Source organism: Hoplias malabaricus, chromosome X1 (assembly GCF_029633855.1).
Source record: "Hoplias malabaricus isolate fHopMal1 chromosome X1, fHopMal1.hap1, whole genome shotgun sequence".
NCBI classification, from domain to species: Eukaryota; Metazoa; Chordata; class Actinopteri; order Characiformes; family Erythrinidae; genus Hoplias; species Hoplias malabaricus.
The window spans coordinates 12,448,981-12,465,917 of NC_089818.1; the positions used below are offsets into that span (position 1 = coordinate 12,448,981).

Consider the following 16,937-nt stretch of genomic DNA (forward strand, 5'->3'; position numbering starts at 1 on the left):
GGACCTTCATCCCCCACTTCTTACGGCTGCACTACTCCCTGACTTTCCAGCTCATCATCTTCCCGGGCGCCGTTACAGGCCATGTCCTAATCCTCCGCTTTGCATCTGTCCCGCACCCCGCCTCTTCCTTTACAGCACACCCACTCTCCTGATGTGGACCTTCATCCTAATCCCCTTCCCCTCGTGGTTTCGCTGCATCCTGCCTCTTCCTTTACAGCCCTCCTCTCTCATGCCACAGACCTTCATCCCAACCCCATTGCTTTGCGGCCGCACCATTCCAGCCTATGCTCTCTCCCTAGGTTACCTTGGACCGACACTTGATGCCACCTAGGGCACCTGTTATTTCAACACCCTCTAGGCATCTTCGTTATCTTGTAGTCAACTTTCTACTTTGCCACCTTGCTTGAGCACCTCGGCACTTTTTGGATTTCCTCTTCCAGAGTTTTCTCCCGTGCGACAAAATGCCTTCCTTTCTATCTCGCTTTCCTGCGGTGCTGACCTTTTTGGGCTTCTTAACTGGCCTCATCTGTCATCCCTCTAGATCACCATTCCGTTCTCTATTCTCTCTATGCCATTGGAAAGGCACCACCAGGGGGCACACTTGCCAACGAAGAATATCTCGCTTTATTAACACTGCCCCTCTGTAGTACTTGACTTCAAGGCTGCTACTAATCCACTTTTCACCCATTATTGCCAGCCTCAGACCCCTCACTATTACCCAATCACCATCAATTACACTGAAGTAGAAATTGGACTTAGCAACACTATGTCCAGTGCATGGCGGCCTAGATAAACGTCACTATTATTGTTACTCCGTAGCAAAATGACATTTAGCTGGTGATACGTTAAAAATTCTATTAGTTGATCAATTTGATTTCTGCAAATGCGATGATCTTGTCCATCTTAAGACCAACTCCGACTTTATATCACTTCTCGCAATCATCACCTCTTTACCCTGCGGCATCTGAATACTCGAATTACCAGTCACACTAGAATTTCCGTTATCATAATCAACAAAGGACATTCAACTTACTCATGCTATTTTCTCTACCGTCTCACATGACACTCAGTCATACACCAGTTAATTAAAGGTAGTTCATTCAAAGACTCACTAACCCCTTCATTTCACCTAAACACAATCAGGACACCAATCAAACCCTTGACCAGAGTACCTGAACCTATCCATTCTGTAGCACTTAATGACCAGCATTCCTGTAAATTTTTGGGGGTCCGGCTTCATACGCATTCATAAGCTGCCCTAAACTCTTCCCCAAAAGACTTCTGAGTTTGCCTCCCCGTTTCAGCCTCTGAGGGCGTGGTCCGTACTAGCAAAGTGAAGTTATGCTAATAACATAATTTTGGGAGTAGGACCACGCCCAAACTCCTCCTCTCAGCCCTATATATACCCTGCAAATTCACGTCATTCCTGCGACAGACAAACTCGCCTCATTCAGTTCAGGAGACGGATCTCGACTCGACTGCTTCACGACGTCAGCTCGCTCCTCCGCGCTGAGTCATTCCTCCTGATCCCCATATTCGGAGCCGTGTTCGGCCTTTATCAAGCCCACTGAGCCTCCTGTTTTAAACTCGCTCCCACCTCCACCCCATCTCCACCCTTTTCTCATATTACTTTATCCAACGGGGGGGTCCGGCTTCATACGCATTCATAAGCCGCCCTAAACTCTTCCCCAAAAGACTTCTGAGTTTGCCTCCCCGTTTCAGCCTCTGAGGGCGTGGTCCGTACTAGCAAAATGCTTTTTCAGCATTTGGAGTGTCTCAGATGTAGAGAGAGAGAAAGCCTAGCATACCGGACTGAGACGCTTTGTTTTTTTAGCCATTTACTGATACCGGGGTTTCATAAACACATTTGATCAGTTTCAATTCGACTGGAGAGCAGCAAATAGGATGGAAACATTTTCTCAATTTAATAAAACGTGTTTTTTTTTTATTAAAATCACCAACATCGCCTTTAAGGCCACGGCTGACCTCACTTTTATTTCTGTCACAATTTTCAAAAATTAAATTTAAAAGTTGCAAGAGCTGTTTTTCATGAAAGACCTCATCGTAAACCTTAATAATTTTTAAGGTGGTAATTCTAACCCAGTAATAACTCACAGCAGGCTGAATATCTGTCAATGATTTGGGGAGAAAAAGGTGGCCTTAAAAGAGAAATCTGTAATATTGGCACCAAGCGTTTAAAATCAGAACTATAATACAGTTTCAAAACAGTGGAGAGAGCCCTCCTCTTCCCCCTCCTCCCCAGACTGAAGCTTGAGCTGGTTGCCAGTTTGAGGAAAACTGAACGAACAAGCAAGAGACGAGTTTGATAATGGACTATAATAGCTAAGAAGAATGTGCCATAATCAACATTTTTACAGAGAAAAGTATTCATAATTTCACAAAAACATCTACCGACACAAGAAAAAGACAAATGAACAACCAGCCACCAGTTCTCTGCATTTTCAAAATTTTATTTTCCAAATCCACATTAAATTTTATGACTAGACAAGGTTGACGTTACTTATGGATTTTCCATTCCATCATAAATGTCATTTTGGAGGCCTAAGTTTGCTTCTTATTCACAATTTTCATAGTCAAAATTTCGTTCCACCTTAGCTACATATGTCCATTTACGAGTCTTATAGGTGTTATTCACCAGCTTATTGAATTCTATGTTCCACCTTAAGAGCCGGAGCTAGCGTTATAGCTTTTGAAACTTTTGAAACAACTGTTATTCTAGTTTATCAGTTTAAATCACACAAATCAATTGTATGTAATGTCACTAAACTAAGGCAAAAATGGAAAGAGTCCCCACCGTTTTCCCTGCATTTATAAGAATTTACTGTCTAAACCACCTTGTGTGTTAGACTAGACAAGGCTGGTGTTATTTTCCCTTCAAGGTAGAACATCTCCCGCTGTGAGCTGCATGTGTGAACGACCACTCTGGGACATCTCCACACCCAATGCTCCAGAGTCTCCCTAGAAATTCTCAGGAGTTCATGTGTAAGGGGCATCTGACTCTGTAATATACTGCCAGCCGTCCTCAGCTGAGAGACAGAAAGGGGAACCAAAGAGAACAATGTGACAAGTGTAGACATCATACTTCTCTCTCTCTCTCTGGGGTCTGGGTCGGTGGGTTTATCTGTAAAACAGCTGTGGATATCGGGCCTAGCACCAACGCAGAGCTGATTAGATATTTCTCTCCACACTGAGCTCCAACCTCCACCTGCTATCACCATTAACACCAGCAGCACAGCAAGCCCCAAGGAAACATTATATCCCCTCTAACATTCCACATGCCGGGAATGATGTAGGAATATTTTAGGACTAGTCCGTTTATTTCTAGGGACTACTGCTTGTTGCTCGTTTGGCTGTTTCTGTACCCGTTTGGAAGCTGTTTTGATCGCTCGGGTTTTCCTGTTTACTCGTTTCCATTGTTATTTCTATATTTATATCTGTTTTTATAACCTACTAACCATCCATAGATCTATCTTTTAGATTGTCTCCGCAGGAATATTCATTACAGAGGCACTAAAACTGCCACCGGACCCTGGAGTAACGTTCTTGGTGTAAGTTACTAAAATTCACTAAAAGCGGTAAGTACCTGCAATTCCATGGCTACTACTGGCTGTTTTGCCTGCTCAGAGTGTGGCATGTTTAGTTTAACGCCCTTTTCCACCTCTAGCAATAAATATATTGGTTGTATTTGTAGTAAGTGTCAGCTAGTTAGCTCTCTGGTGGATAAAGTGGACCAGCTAGAAGTGCGCATCCGGAGCTTATTATTGTTGAGGGATAAACAGCGAGATTCAGTGTTAGCAACTCCGGGTGCCTTAGGGAGAGTTAGCACCCCCACGACTCCGGCGTTAGAGCCCTCACAGCGGGGTGAATGGGTGACGTCTCGGCGTCATAGCCGGAAAGCTAAGGCTGATGCTAACGCTGAGGCCAAAGCTAGCCCACCGGGACACCACGCTCCTCCGATTCGCGTGTCAAACAGGTTTGCCCTGCTCAGCGAAGCACCCGCTGAGGAGCCTGTTAAGAGTGCTCTGGTTATAGGAGACTCTATTGTTCAGCACGTGAAATTAGCTACTCCTTTAGGGGCACCGGCAGTAACAGTTAGCTGTTTATCGGGAGCCAGAGCGCCGGATATTAGTGGCAACCTTAGACTGTTAGCTAATAGGAGATATTCGAGGGTAGTCATTCATGTAGGGGCCAATGATATTCGTCTGCGGCAGTCTGAGGTAACTAAGGGTAATATTAGAGAGGTGATTAAACTGGCCCAGACGATGTCCGATGCCGTAATCTGCTCTGGCCCCATACCAATGCGGCGTGGCGACGAAGCTTACAGCAGACTTTGGGCGTTAAACTGCTGGATGTCCAAGTGGTGTTCCGAAAATCAAGTGGGCTTTATAGACAATTGGTTACGTTTTGAGGGCAAGCCTGGTCTTATAGGTAGGGATGGTATCCACCCCACGCGGGAGGGTGCTGCCTTACTTTCTTGCAGTATAGCACATAGTCTTTTAGTTAGTCAGCAGAGTAGTGTAGATAGCTGCTGACAATCCAGAGCCGGGACCAGGCCGCAGACAGACAGGCTAAACCGACCGTCTGCGAACTGTCTTGAGACGTCACCCAGGTTCAACTGTATTGAGACTGTGTCTTTCCCCCGAACTAAATGTAAAAGTAGAAAAACAAAATCAGCCTGTTTCAGCAACCTAATCAATATTAAATCATACACAACACCTAGCAGCAACACCTCAGAACTAAAATTTGGGTTACTCAACATAAGATCACTAAACTCAAAAGCACTCATCGTAAATGATATTATAAGTGATCATAAATTCAATGTTTTCTGTCTCACGGAAACGTGGGTTAAACCAAATGAATATTTAGCACTAAATGAAGCCACCCCCCTAGGCTATAATTATGCACATAGCCCAAGAATATCAGGCAAAGGAGGTGGAGTATGTGTAATTTACCAAAATACCCTAGAAATTAGTCTTAAACAATGTGACACCTTGTCTTCTTTTGAGGTTCTCTCCACTATTATTACAAATCCGGTCACAAAAAAGGACGCATTTTTATTATGCAACATTTACAGACCACCAGGGCCTTACTTAGAATTTCTGAAAGAATTCAGCGATTTTGCTACAAACCTAGCGGTGTGCAATCATAAAGTTATAATTGTAGGAGATTTCAATATCCATTTTGAGAAGGAAAGTGACCCACTAAATCTTACCTCAATCTTAGACTCTATTGGTATTACTCAAAATGTAACAGGGCCTACACACTACTGCAGCCACACTTTAGACTTAGTTCTGACACTAGGTCTTAACATTGACAAAATTAATATCTTACCGCAATCCTCAGCAATCTCCGATCATTACTTAATTTCATATGAGCTACGTTTTATCCATAATATATGTAAGAACCCTCGCTATTCTACAAGGCGTATAATAAAACCATCTACCGCCCTACAATTTATAGAAAACCTACCAGAACTATCGACCCCAGTTCCAACTCCATCAGACCCAATGGACCTAGATGTACTAACTGATTACCTAGAAAATACCTGTCGATCTACTTTAGAAAAGGTAGCACCACTTAAACATAAAAGTATAAGACAGAAAAAGCTCGCACCATGGTATAACGATAAGACCCGTACTTTAAAACAAACATTACGAAAACTAGAGCGGAAATGGCGATCAACCAAGCTTGAAGTGTTCAATTCTGCCTGGAAGGACAGCCTTATAGAGTATAGAAATGCCCTCACTAAAGCTCGCTCAGCATATCTGGCCTCGCTGATCTCCCATAATAAAAATAATCCGAGAGCACTGTTTAGTGTGTTTTCTAGAATTACAAAAAATCAAGCAGGTTCTGAACAATTAATTCCAGCAACTCTCACCAGTAAAGATTTTATGGACTTTTTTAATAATAAAATTGAGAATATTAGACAACAAACTCTAGCCCAAGGATCAAATCCATCCTGGCTGCCACCTGATGTGAATGAAATAAAACATAATATAACTGTAAAAGAAAGACTTGAAACCTTTTGCCCACTCCCACAATTAGAACTAGAGAAGATTATCACCTCCGCAAACTGTACAACTTGCACACTTGATGCAATTCCCACAAAGTTGCTCAAAGAAGTACTACCAGCTATTATTGATCCTCTTTTAACTATAGTAAACTCATCGCTTAGTCTGGGCCATGTACCCAAAGCTTTTAAACTAGCAGTTATTAAACCTATGATCAAGAAACCAAATCTTGATGCTAGTACACTGTCTAATTACAGGCCTATTTCTAATTTGCCATTTCTGTCTAAGATCTTAGAAAAAGCTGTGGCCCAACAACTTAGTTCATATCTACATAAGAATCATATATATGAAAAATTCCAATCTGGATTCAGGCAACATCATAGTACAGAGACAGCTCTAGTCAAGATAACAAATGATCTTCTTCTTGCCTCTGATCAAGGCCACGTATCCCTGTTGGTGCTTCTTGACCTAAGCGCAGCCTTCGATACAATAGACCACAATATTCTCATAGAAAGGTTAGAAAACATGGTTGGAATCACAGGGACAGCCCTATTATGGTTCAAATCTTACTTAACGGAACGTTATCAATTCGTAAAAGTAAACAATCTAAATTCAAATTATTCTAAAGTAAGATTTGGAATTCCACAAGGCTCTATTTTAGGACCATTATTATTTACATTATACATGTTACCGCTAGGCACAGTTATAAGAAACCATGACATTAACTTTCACTGTTACGCAGACGACACACAATTGTATATTTCAGCCAAGCCCGATGACAAACACAGATTAAAGAAAATAGAGGACTGTGTAAAAGACGTGAAAGGCTGGATGTTGCGTAACTTCCTCCTTCTAAACAGCAACAAAACAGAGGTCCTGCTTTTGGGTCCAAAAGTGACAAGAAATAAATTATCAGACTTAATTTTAAATCTAGCTAACTTTCCAGTTAAACCTGGTTCAGCAGCAAAAAATCTTGGTGTCATAATTGACCCGGATTTATCATTTGATCAACACATAGGTAGTATCACTAGGACAGCTTTTTTACATCTTCGCAATATTGCTAAGATTAGAAATGCCTTATCCCTCCAGGACGCAGAAACATTAGTACATGCCTTTATTACTTCAAGGCTTGACTACTGTAACGCACTACTGTCAGGATGCACCAGCAGCAATTTAAGAAAACTTCAACTAGTTCAAAATGCTGCAGCTAGGGTCCTCACTAAAACTAGAAAATTTGAACATATCAGCCCAGTTTTATCATCACTTCATTGGCTGCCTGTTAAATTCCGCATTGACTACAAAATTTTGTTATTAACATATAAAGCTCTACATGGGCTTGCTCCTGAATATCTTCAAGATACAATTTCCTATTATGAGCCCCCACGTTCACTCAGATCACAGAATACTGGATTTTTAAATGTTCCCAGAATTCAGAAGGCCTCAGCTGGGGGAAGAGCCTTTTCTTATAAAGCCCCCCAACTCTGGAATGATCTTCCAGAAAATGTTCGGGACTCAGACACAGTCGCAATCTTCAAATGCAGGCTAAAAACTCATTTGTTTAGTTTATCATTTGGTAGCTAATGCTCCCCCATAGATAAAGGCAGATCCGGGGGGTCCATGGACACAGGGAATTATAGTATACTGAGACGCTGGTGCTGTCGTCCCGCCGCTTCTCGCTATCACTCAGGTTTGTTGACGGTGGAGCGGAGGGATGCCAGTGTTTCAGGATGCTCCCGTGTCTGTGTGTCCTCCTGGTTCTCTCCTTTTAGTTAATGCTGTCATAGTCAGATCTGCCGGAGTCATTAGCCACACTCTGGAAATTTTCATATTTTCTACTTTACAAACACAAAACAGTTCAAAACTAATTCCATCCCTTTACATCTTTCCGAGTAAACGACTGCCCACCTGTCTGTCTGGACACTGATGGATGACTGTCGAGATCCTCCTCCACGCTTCAGACCAGCTGCCCACGCTTCAGCAACCACCAAGTGCCTTGAAGCTGTCCCTACACTGAAGTTCTCATGGACTACTAACTATCATCACCAGTAGATTGACCAGAGGAGGATGGGTCACCCCTTGTGAGCCTTGGTTCCTCCCAAGGTTTCTTCCTCAGCTGGGGGAGTTTTTCCTTGCCACTGTCGCCCCTGGCTTGCTCACTTGAGGGTGTTACATTTGTCTTTACATTTCATGTCAAATCTTGTCTTACTGGAATTCTGTGAAGCTGCTTTGTGACAACATCAGTTGTGAAAAGCGCTATATAAATAAATTTGATTTGATTTGATTTGTTGCTGTAGGCATTGTTGAATCAAAAAACGTTTCTGAGGATGTCTCCTCCCCACTTGTAAAGCCCTAATGTCTATAAATGGGTATAAAAAAACAAAGGATCTTGGTCCGAAATGCTAGGCTTTCTTTCTCTCTGCTCACAGCAGAGAAAAGTCATCTGGGTTTTTTTTAGACAACTGAGACTCCAAGCGCTTAAAACAGAGATGAGGACATTGCACTATTCCTGCTCCATAGGTGGGTAATATTGACTTATTTTTTCTCTTTTGGATCACTTTTGGAGGTGAAAATGCCTCCAAATTCGGGAGATGGCTAACTGCATTACTGAAAATTCCCGAGTGTGAATTGTGACTCTGAAACATGCTCAGTATTTACACCGCAACATCAAGAGTGGACGCTGGAAGACAGCCAACAAGAGTTAGCCTGAATGTAATTTGACAACGTGTATGGAAGGATTTAATAGAACAGTGTCTAAACTGTGAATGAGGTGGACTCCTGAGAAAGAGGATGAACTTGTGGAGCATCTGTAAAACACAATGTAACTACCTTTTCCTCTGGAGGACGCTTTAAATCCCAGCAAAACTGTGTAGAATCAGGTGAGTAATTAATAACAGGCAGACAGGAATCTCAGAGTCAGAAACATTAGCCATAGTGGGAGGTTTTAGGAGGTTTCAGATCATTTCTTGCTTCATTTGTGGCCTGATGTTTGGTCATTAACAGAGGACACACACACACAGCGAGCAGGGCACAAGAAGAATCCACAGGGACATTAGGAAATGAGGACATAGAATTCACAGTAGAGGAGCAGGCCATTGTTCTGGGTTGGTTTTGGGTGGGTTCAGTGTCTCTGTTGTGAGTTGTTGTTGTGAATCGAGGGGACATGACTAAACAAAAACAGATGGGACGCACTGACGAGGCTTGCTTTGTTTTATCATCACCAAAAACGGCAGCATTTGCCAGCAGCTGGTTCCAGATGTTTTAGGAAAAACACACCGATGCTGTTTTGCTCTTCTCTTCATGTCTGATCCCACACGACATTTAAGAACATCCCTCAGGACACTAGAGATTATCAGAGACCAACAGCCAAAGGTGGACAGGTGGGTTTCCGAGTGGTCAGCATTCAGCCCTGTCCCATAGCTCTGGTTCTCCTGGTTATGCTTCAGATACATTAAAGAAGCTGGTTTTAAAGGTACTGGATGGAGCTCCAGCAATCCAGTAAACATAATTCCACTGCTCCACAGTCCAAAGTCAGAGGTTTTACACCCCTCTAGCCAACATTTGGTATCGAGCATGGTACCCCTGTGGTGAGGCTAATGTGGGGTGCTCCAAAGCGTCTCATTTCATCTATAGTGCAGAAAAAACTATAAACCAGATGCATTTATGTTAGGATGAAAGAATGTAAACAATTCTGACAGCACAGACATAGTCTCTTTGAGGAGAAGAACTGAATAGCACCCCTGAATAGCACAAGTGAGTGAGTGAGTGTATAACTGAGTGAGAGGGTGAGTGAGTAACCATCTGAGGAAGAGCTCTTTTCAAATTGCCAGACTTTAGCTCAGGGCTTTGTGTTGAGGTCAAGTTCAGGAGAGACTTGTGCTGGACATGTCCTGGAGGACCCTGGTGGACACTGGAGAACCCTGGAGAACCCTGAAGGACAGGACCCCCCAAGCCGTACTGTAGGGTGTGTTATTACTGAAGATTATTGTTGTATCAGATGTTAGATCTGATCAGCTGGAGGTGGAATCTCCCATTCTCGCTCCTCAGCTACTGATCTCCTGATTTATAACTTTCACACTTGCCTTCAAACCGCAGCAAAAGCCCCTGCTCTGCTGCCACTGCTGGAATTCCGCTGTGTCCCTACGTCTGCTCTGTGTCTAACACATGTCCTCCCAGGAGCACTAATTACTCTCCAAAACACCAATACGCCCGCCACAAATACACATTGCCAGGAATCAAGAGAATCAGACATTCCCAAAGCCTGGGATCCAGAGTAAAATCCCTAACAGCCGGTATTCCAGAAAAGGCATTCCCAAAGCCAGAAGTAAAAAGAAACAGACATTTCACAAAAGGTATACTGAAAACCAAACATTCCCAAAGCTAGGAACCCAGAGAACCAAATGTTTGAATGATCTGAAGGTGTTGGAACATAGCTGTGAGGATTGGACGGTGTTGATGATTATTTCTGGTTCATGCACACCACTCCAACTTATCCCAGAGGAGCTCCATCACTCCAGAAAACACAGTTCCACTCTTCCACATACCAGAGGAAATCCATCACTCCAGAGAACACATTTCTGCTGCTATATGCCACTCTGGCCCATGCTTGCTAGATGGTGTGTTTGTAAGGTTTGGTACAGGTGTGTGTGTGTGTGTGTGTGTGTGTGTGTGTGTGTGTGTGTGTGTAAAGCTGGGACGTGTGTGTGTGTGTGTGTGTGTGTGTGTGTGTGTGTGTGTGTGTGTGTATGTGTGTGTTCTATACAGTTCTATAGTTCTAAGTTCTATACAAGGGTGTGTGTAAAATTCGGTACAGGGTGTGTGTAAAGTTCTGTACAGGGGTGTATATGAAAGGTTTGATACAGGTGTGTGTGTGTGAAGTTTGGTATAGGGGTGTGTGTGAAGCTCTGTACAGGGGTGTGTGTGTAAAGTTTGGTGCGGGGGTCTGTAAAGTTTGGTACAGGAGAGATGTGTGTAAAGTTTGGTATGGGTGGTGGGGTGTGGTTGTGCTGTGTAAAATTCTGTACAGGGGTACATGCATGAAGTTCACTATGGGGGTTGTGTATAGTTCTGTACAGGGATGTGTGTGTAAAGTTTGGAACGGGGTGTGGAGGATGTAAAGTTCTGTACAGGGTACATGTTTAAAGTTCTGTAAAGTGGGGTGTGTGTAAATCTCTGGACACCTATCCAAGCTGTGCCATCGGGTCTGGAGGAAGTGGGAGCAGATTTTCGAGTGGTTTCCGAGTTCTGAGTGTCTCTGACCTGGAGGCAAACATTTAACAGACTTTTCTTATTACACAGCATTCCTCCCCCTCACATCAAAGAGACACAGGCAGAGATTGTCTTACAGACTTCTACACACACACACACACACACACACACAGGGAAAAAAGAGAGAGTCTTGCCACTATGGATTCCTGGGTAAATTACACAGACTTCTATTCATTTCTTAGACATTATCCATGAACACTACCAGATTAACCTAAGCTTAACTCTTACCTTACACCTTAAGCTCAATTTATACTTCTGCATCAAAGCTGCACATCTCCAGAGATGTCACTATGCTAGGGTCAGGAGAGAAGTTCCTGTTCCTGTACGTCTTTGGTTCAGCATAAACAATGTACGTAAAGACTATTGTACAATCACAGTCGTGAACACACCTGTGAAATTGCATCAATTGTTCAGTAGTCTTTACAGACATTGTTTAAGACATTGTTAACTGGACAGCAGAGAATTCATAGTGAGAGATTTCCACAGATATTAATAAATAAGTATAAAGGAATAAAATATGGATAAAATAAGGAAAATAAGAATAGGGAAAGAAAGGGAAAATATGGATGTTTCTGGGGAAAAAATAACTCAATGAGCAGCCGGACCATGTGGGAAAAATGTGGTGGCATTGTATTTGTTTTGTTCCTGGTATCTCATGTAAACTATGCTCTGTCCGAAACAACAACCTACTCCCTAAATAGTGCACTTTAATGATTTAAAAAAGTAATTCTACTACACCATGCATAATGATGGATGAATAAATCAGCACTTAACCCTTCTTCTAAACCATGATAATAAACCTAAACCCAAATTTAACATCTTCTCATTAAATGTAGTAATTTAAAATCTTGAAACCTTATTATTTTCTCTATAAGAAAAGTATCCCCCACAGTCTGAGGCCTCGTCCACATGGATCTGTTTATTTTTAAAATAAAAGGTTTTTGTCTGTGTTTTTCCTCCCTTACACATGGATACTCTGTTGTAAGTCACTGACTGAAAACTGAGGTTTTATAACTGCTCTCTGAGGTGGAGATTTTCAAAAAGTGTCCCTAGGTATGAGTGTGTGTCAACCCACCATGACCCTGAACTGGATAAGGGCTTACAGATGATGAATGAATAATGTATATATATGTGTGTGTGTGTGTGTGTATGTGTGTGTGTGTGTTACTTTCAAAGAGAGTAATTCTACATTACAAAATGTGACACCACAAATAATTAAAATTGACAGAAAAAGCCCAAACACACATGACATACATATCAGATTTGCAAACACTACCACCTTTATTATTGGGAATAATCTCTTATGTCTTATAAGACACTTTTTCTTAAGAAAAAGTCACTTCAACTATGCAAAAACATTCAGAGCCAGATGAATAATCTCACACTAATCTCGCTCAGTCCCTAATTAAGAGTGAGGAACATTAGAGACTGAGACTGGGTTAGGAGGATTTCACTGAGTAAAAGTGCTGATGTTGGCATGAGTGTGTGTTTTCACAACGTTCTTGTTTTAGCAGCAGTAATAGACACTAGGCCTGAGACTTCAAAACATTGTCACATTCATCTCTTCCCCTTTCGGGGCTTTCTTTGAGAGCGGACGACAGTGGGTGGAAATTCCTTTGCGTCTCTGAACATAAATCCCTGCTCATGCAACTCAAACATCCTGAAAGCTCTGGTTAGTGCAAAACTGAGGCCTCACAGATACAAAGCTTCACCACAGACTTTTTCCCAGCTGGAAATGATGGGCGTCGTTATTTAGGAGTTCTCAATCAATATCATAAAATACCTCACTCACTGCAAGAATTCATCTACTACTGAGTGAAACCCTTTTAAATCCAGTCTGTGTCTCTCTGTTCCTCATTCCGAGAGCGCTGTGAGGATATCAGAATATTATTCAAACTATTTCTACCCAGTTTTACTGGTTTTTAGTGACATTGTCCAGAGAGATGAGATCTTTTTCCTAATTTCAAGAAACAATGTGGAAAAATCTTGAGACTTCGTCTCATAAGCCAAAGGTTTGTGCCAAAAGTAAAGAAGCAAACATGAACTCAAAGGATGCGCTATAATTTTGCCAACTGTAAATATCCTTCCAACTTCTTTCATTTTCACTGGAAGAAAAACAAGAAATGGACTGAAGACAATACACATTGTATAGACCTAATGATGTAATGTTTCCAAACAAAATACCTGCTATATATCACCTAAAAAAACAACACATCCTGCCTGCTCGATACTTCTTGATTCCATCAAACCACATACCACCTTTTCAAAACAAAGCCCACTCTAGATAACCTTAAAATCCTGCTAAATGCCACATTAAATCAGCACATCCCACTCAGAATCACTTTAATAATATCACTTCATACCTGATACCACCTTATGGAAAATAATGCACCAGAACATCGTTTTTTTTACTCTTTTAGTAACAATAGGTAATGGTTTTTTCTGCTCCTGGGGCTCCCCTTAGAGCAATTAACTTTTACAGCACTGTACTGAAATTGGTAGGGAGTAGGAGGGAAGGGGTGGTTTCCAAAAGTTACATAGTGCAGTTTCTGCCATGTTGTGCTGAGCATAGCAGCAACAGAGGCTCTATTCTCCCTATTGCAGGTCAGTGAAGTATAATGATTTTGAAGCAGTAATTTTAAGGTAAAAATATTACATAGTGTTCCTTTGAGCTCTCTGTTTTGCCTACATAGTTGCAGAGTATATTTTGAGCTATTTGTGCAATTCTGAGACACCTCTTTCTTAAACAGTTACAGTTTTGTTTTTCTGACTTTTTGCCTGACACTCATTTTGGTCTTTTGGATGTTTATCTCTCTGTACTGATCTTTGGGTTTTGGAATATTTCTTCTTGTTTTGACCTCACTTTGTATTGTGTTAAATATATCTCCAACTGACTCTTATCCTTGGTGAGTGCTTTGTGACATCTAAAGATCCGTAAACCCTGTATATAAATAAAGAGTAATTACAGATGACTCAGATAGAGCCAAATATTAAACAGTACAAGTCTTTTAATTCATAACACTGAAATGAAAGTGGTTACTTAAAGTCTCAAATTCACACATCATTTGATTGAAAAAAGTTTGCCTTTGGTATTGTTGTTTTAACATGAAAACTGTGAACAACTTAGAATAGGAAATCAAAGTTTTATCCAACTTTGGATGGTTTAGACCCAATCACTCCCTTCACCATCAGTGGATCCTGTTTCCGATCATCTTTACCTGGAGCATTATTTGCGTCTGATCGGATTAGGTTGAACATATACTCAGCTCATCTGATTCTAAGCCCATAGGACTCCTCAGCTTGTTGGTTCTAATCCAATCTGATTCCCTATTTATTGGACCCTAGGCCGACCGTATTCTGGGCTCATTGGATCCCCAGTCGATCAGATTCCTCAGGTGATCCAACTCTCGTTCGAAAACTGGCCCAAGTCTCCTTACCTCGAAGACCTCCTGGTCCAGGATCCTGGTTCCAAACACTGTGATGCCATCTGTGTTGATGACCGCACGGTCGCTCCGACCCAGATGTCTGGTCACCTTCTTCTTACAGTCCACGATCATAGTGACAGATTTCTTCTCCACACTGATTGCCACACGGTGCCACCTGCACAATGAACAGAGCAATCATGCAAGGCCCAGAAACCACACTCTGCTCATCACTACAGATACACACTGTGTACATGGGCCTGAAAATCACACACTTAACCAGCCACACGCATACTCACCCAGTCATTCACACACTCAGCCCATCACTTATACACTCACATCTTTCACACCAGTAATTCACGCACTCAGCCAATCACTCACCCAGTCACTCACACACTCACACTAGTCAGTCACACCCTCACCCAGTCACTCACACCTGTCACATACACTCATCCAGTCACTCACACCCACAACCCATCACTCACTGACACCCACTCACCCAATCACTCACACACTCACACCTGTGAACAGTTTCACACACTCACCCAGTGACCTAGTTTCACTCAGTCACCCCAATCAACCAGTGTTCCTCACAGACAGACCCCAGAGGACAGGATCCCACCCAGGACCCTGAGACCCTGCAGCTTTATGTGTGTGTGTGTGTGTGTGTGAGTGTAGACAATACAACTCTTGTGTGGGAGACAAGCAACTTTTCTCTGTCCTGCACCATAGAAGGATGGATGAATTTCCGCTATGATTTACTGTCCTTGTGTCCCCTCATGGTGTCCCAATGTCTCTCTCTGTTCTTCAAACCCAGTGCAGCAACTAAATGTCTAAATGACCACACTTCCTGCTCTTACTGAACTGTGTCTCTGTCCGAGGTCTCAGAGCTCAGTGTGGTGTGGTGCTGCTTTATGTTTATTGTGTATCTCTCTCTTTAGTTCTCAGCAGTGTCCTCTGTGTCTCGGTCTTAGCTTAGTGGTCTCTGGACTCTAATCCAGATGTGTTCTGTGAGGAAGATGACAGAGCACTTCTGTGGCTTGCTCTGAAGAAGTGTATGCTAAACACTAAGTGTGGCAGAGAGAGAGAGAGAGAGCGAGAGAGAGAGAGAGAGAGAGAGAGAGAGAGAGAGAGAGAGAGAGAGAGAGAGAGATTCCCACACATTTCCTGTCACTGAGTTAAACTCTCTGTCTCACACTGAATCAGTTCCAGCCTTCTCTCAGTGTTTCTCCGTCAGCTTTTTGCTTGTTGTGTCCCTGTGGTTTTCTCACTCACAGATATCTTCAGCCCACGCTCCAGAGCAGATGATTTATCTGTTTATTTATCATTCTGACTTCGACAGATCGGACAGTGTAGATAAGACAGGTTGTAACACACAAACAGCCCTCACTCATGTTCTCCAGTCAGCCGTTATACTGACAACTAGTTGCTGTAAACATGACTTTCTCCATGTGGGGGACCTGCTCTGTGGAGCATAACCTGGTTTATTTATGCTGCTTCCGACAGTGCAGTTTGATTCTTCATCTTGTGGGAAATAATATAATAATTATAAATGATAAATAATTAATAATAATCACTGTTCCTCTGGTCCACAGCCCAGAGATAATGGGGGGCTTTATATCCCTGTAGTACACACTAGACCTTTGGTTCATGTCCAGCTGTTCCAGAGCATCCTGTGTCATTTAATGCTCTCTTTACATCCCTTATGTGTATTTCCATGGCTTTTAATTAGGGAAGTGAACACAACTACTGAAACGAGATTTACTGACCATAAACCATCATCATTTATGTTTCATGACCATTATCCAGCTTCTGTTAATCCATCAATATTAAACAGGCTGCTTTTTATGGAACATAGCTGCGAGGATTTGAAGGAGTTCAGACTCATAATCATCTGTGAGGGGGCTGGTGTTGGTGATTACTTCTGGATCACATTTGTGGTTTTGTTTTTGTTTTTTTAACTAAATGTAAAGTATTGATAAACACAACACTCTGGTCCACCTGCTCCACAGCTAAAAACAGCCCTCAGCTAGGGATGGACAGTTCGATACATAAATAGTGATTTTCTGATCCTTGCGTTTACATTTAAGAATCAATTCTGGCTCCAAAATATTAATATAATTTGTTTATTCATTTTGTAGGAGGGATGTATAGCTGTCCGTGTACCTTTCATTAATTGGTTTTCCATTTCTAATCCTGCAATAAAAGTATGGAGAAC

The 16,937-nt window shown here is 42.2% G+C and overlaps 1 protein-coding gene across 1 annotated transcript in view; it reads right to left on the reverse strand.

Moving 5' to 3' along the window:
- LOC136675537 (collagen alpha-1(XI) chain-like) overlaps positions 1–16,937 on the reverse strand; it is a 104,504-nt gene that overhangs the window by 76,739 nt on the left and 10,828 nt on the right. Inside the window, exon 4 of the mRNA XM_066652118.1 lies at positions 14,735–14,897. Within this exon, the coding sequence (XP_066508215.1) occupies positions 14,735–14,897 (163 nt within the window). The remainder of the gene's footprint in view (positions 1–14,734; positions 14,898–16,937) is intronic.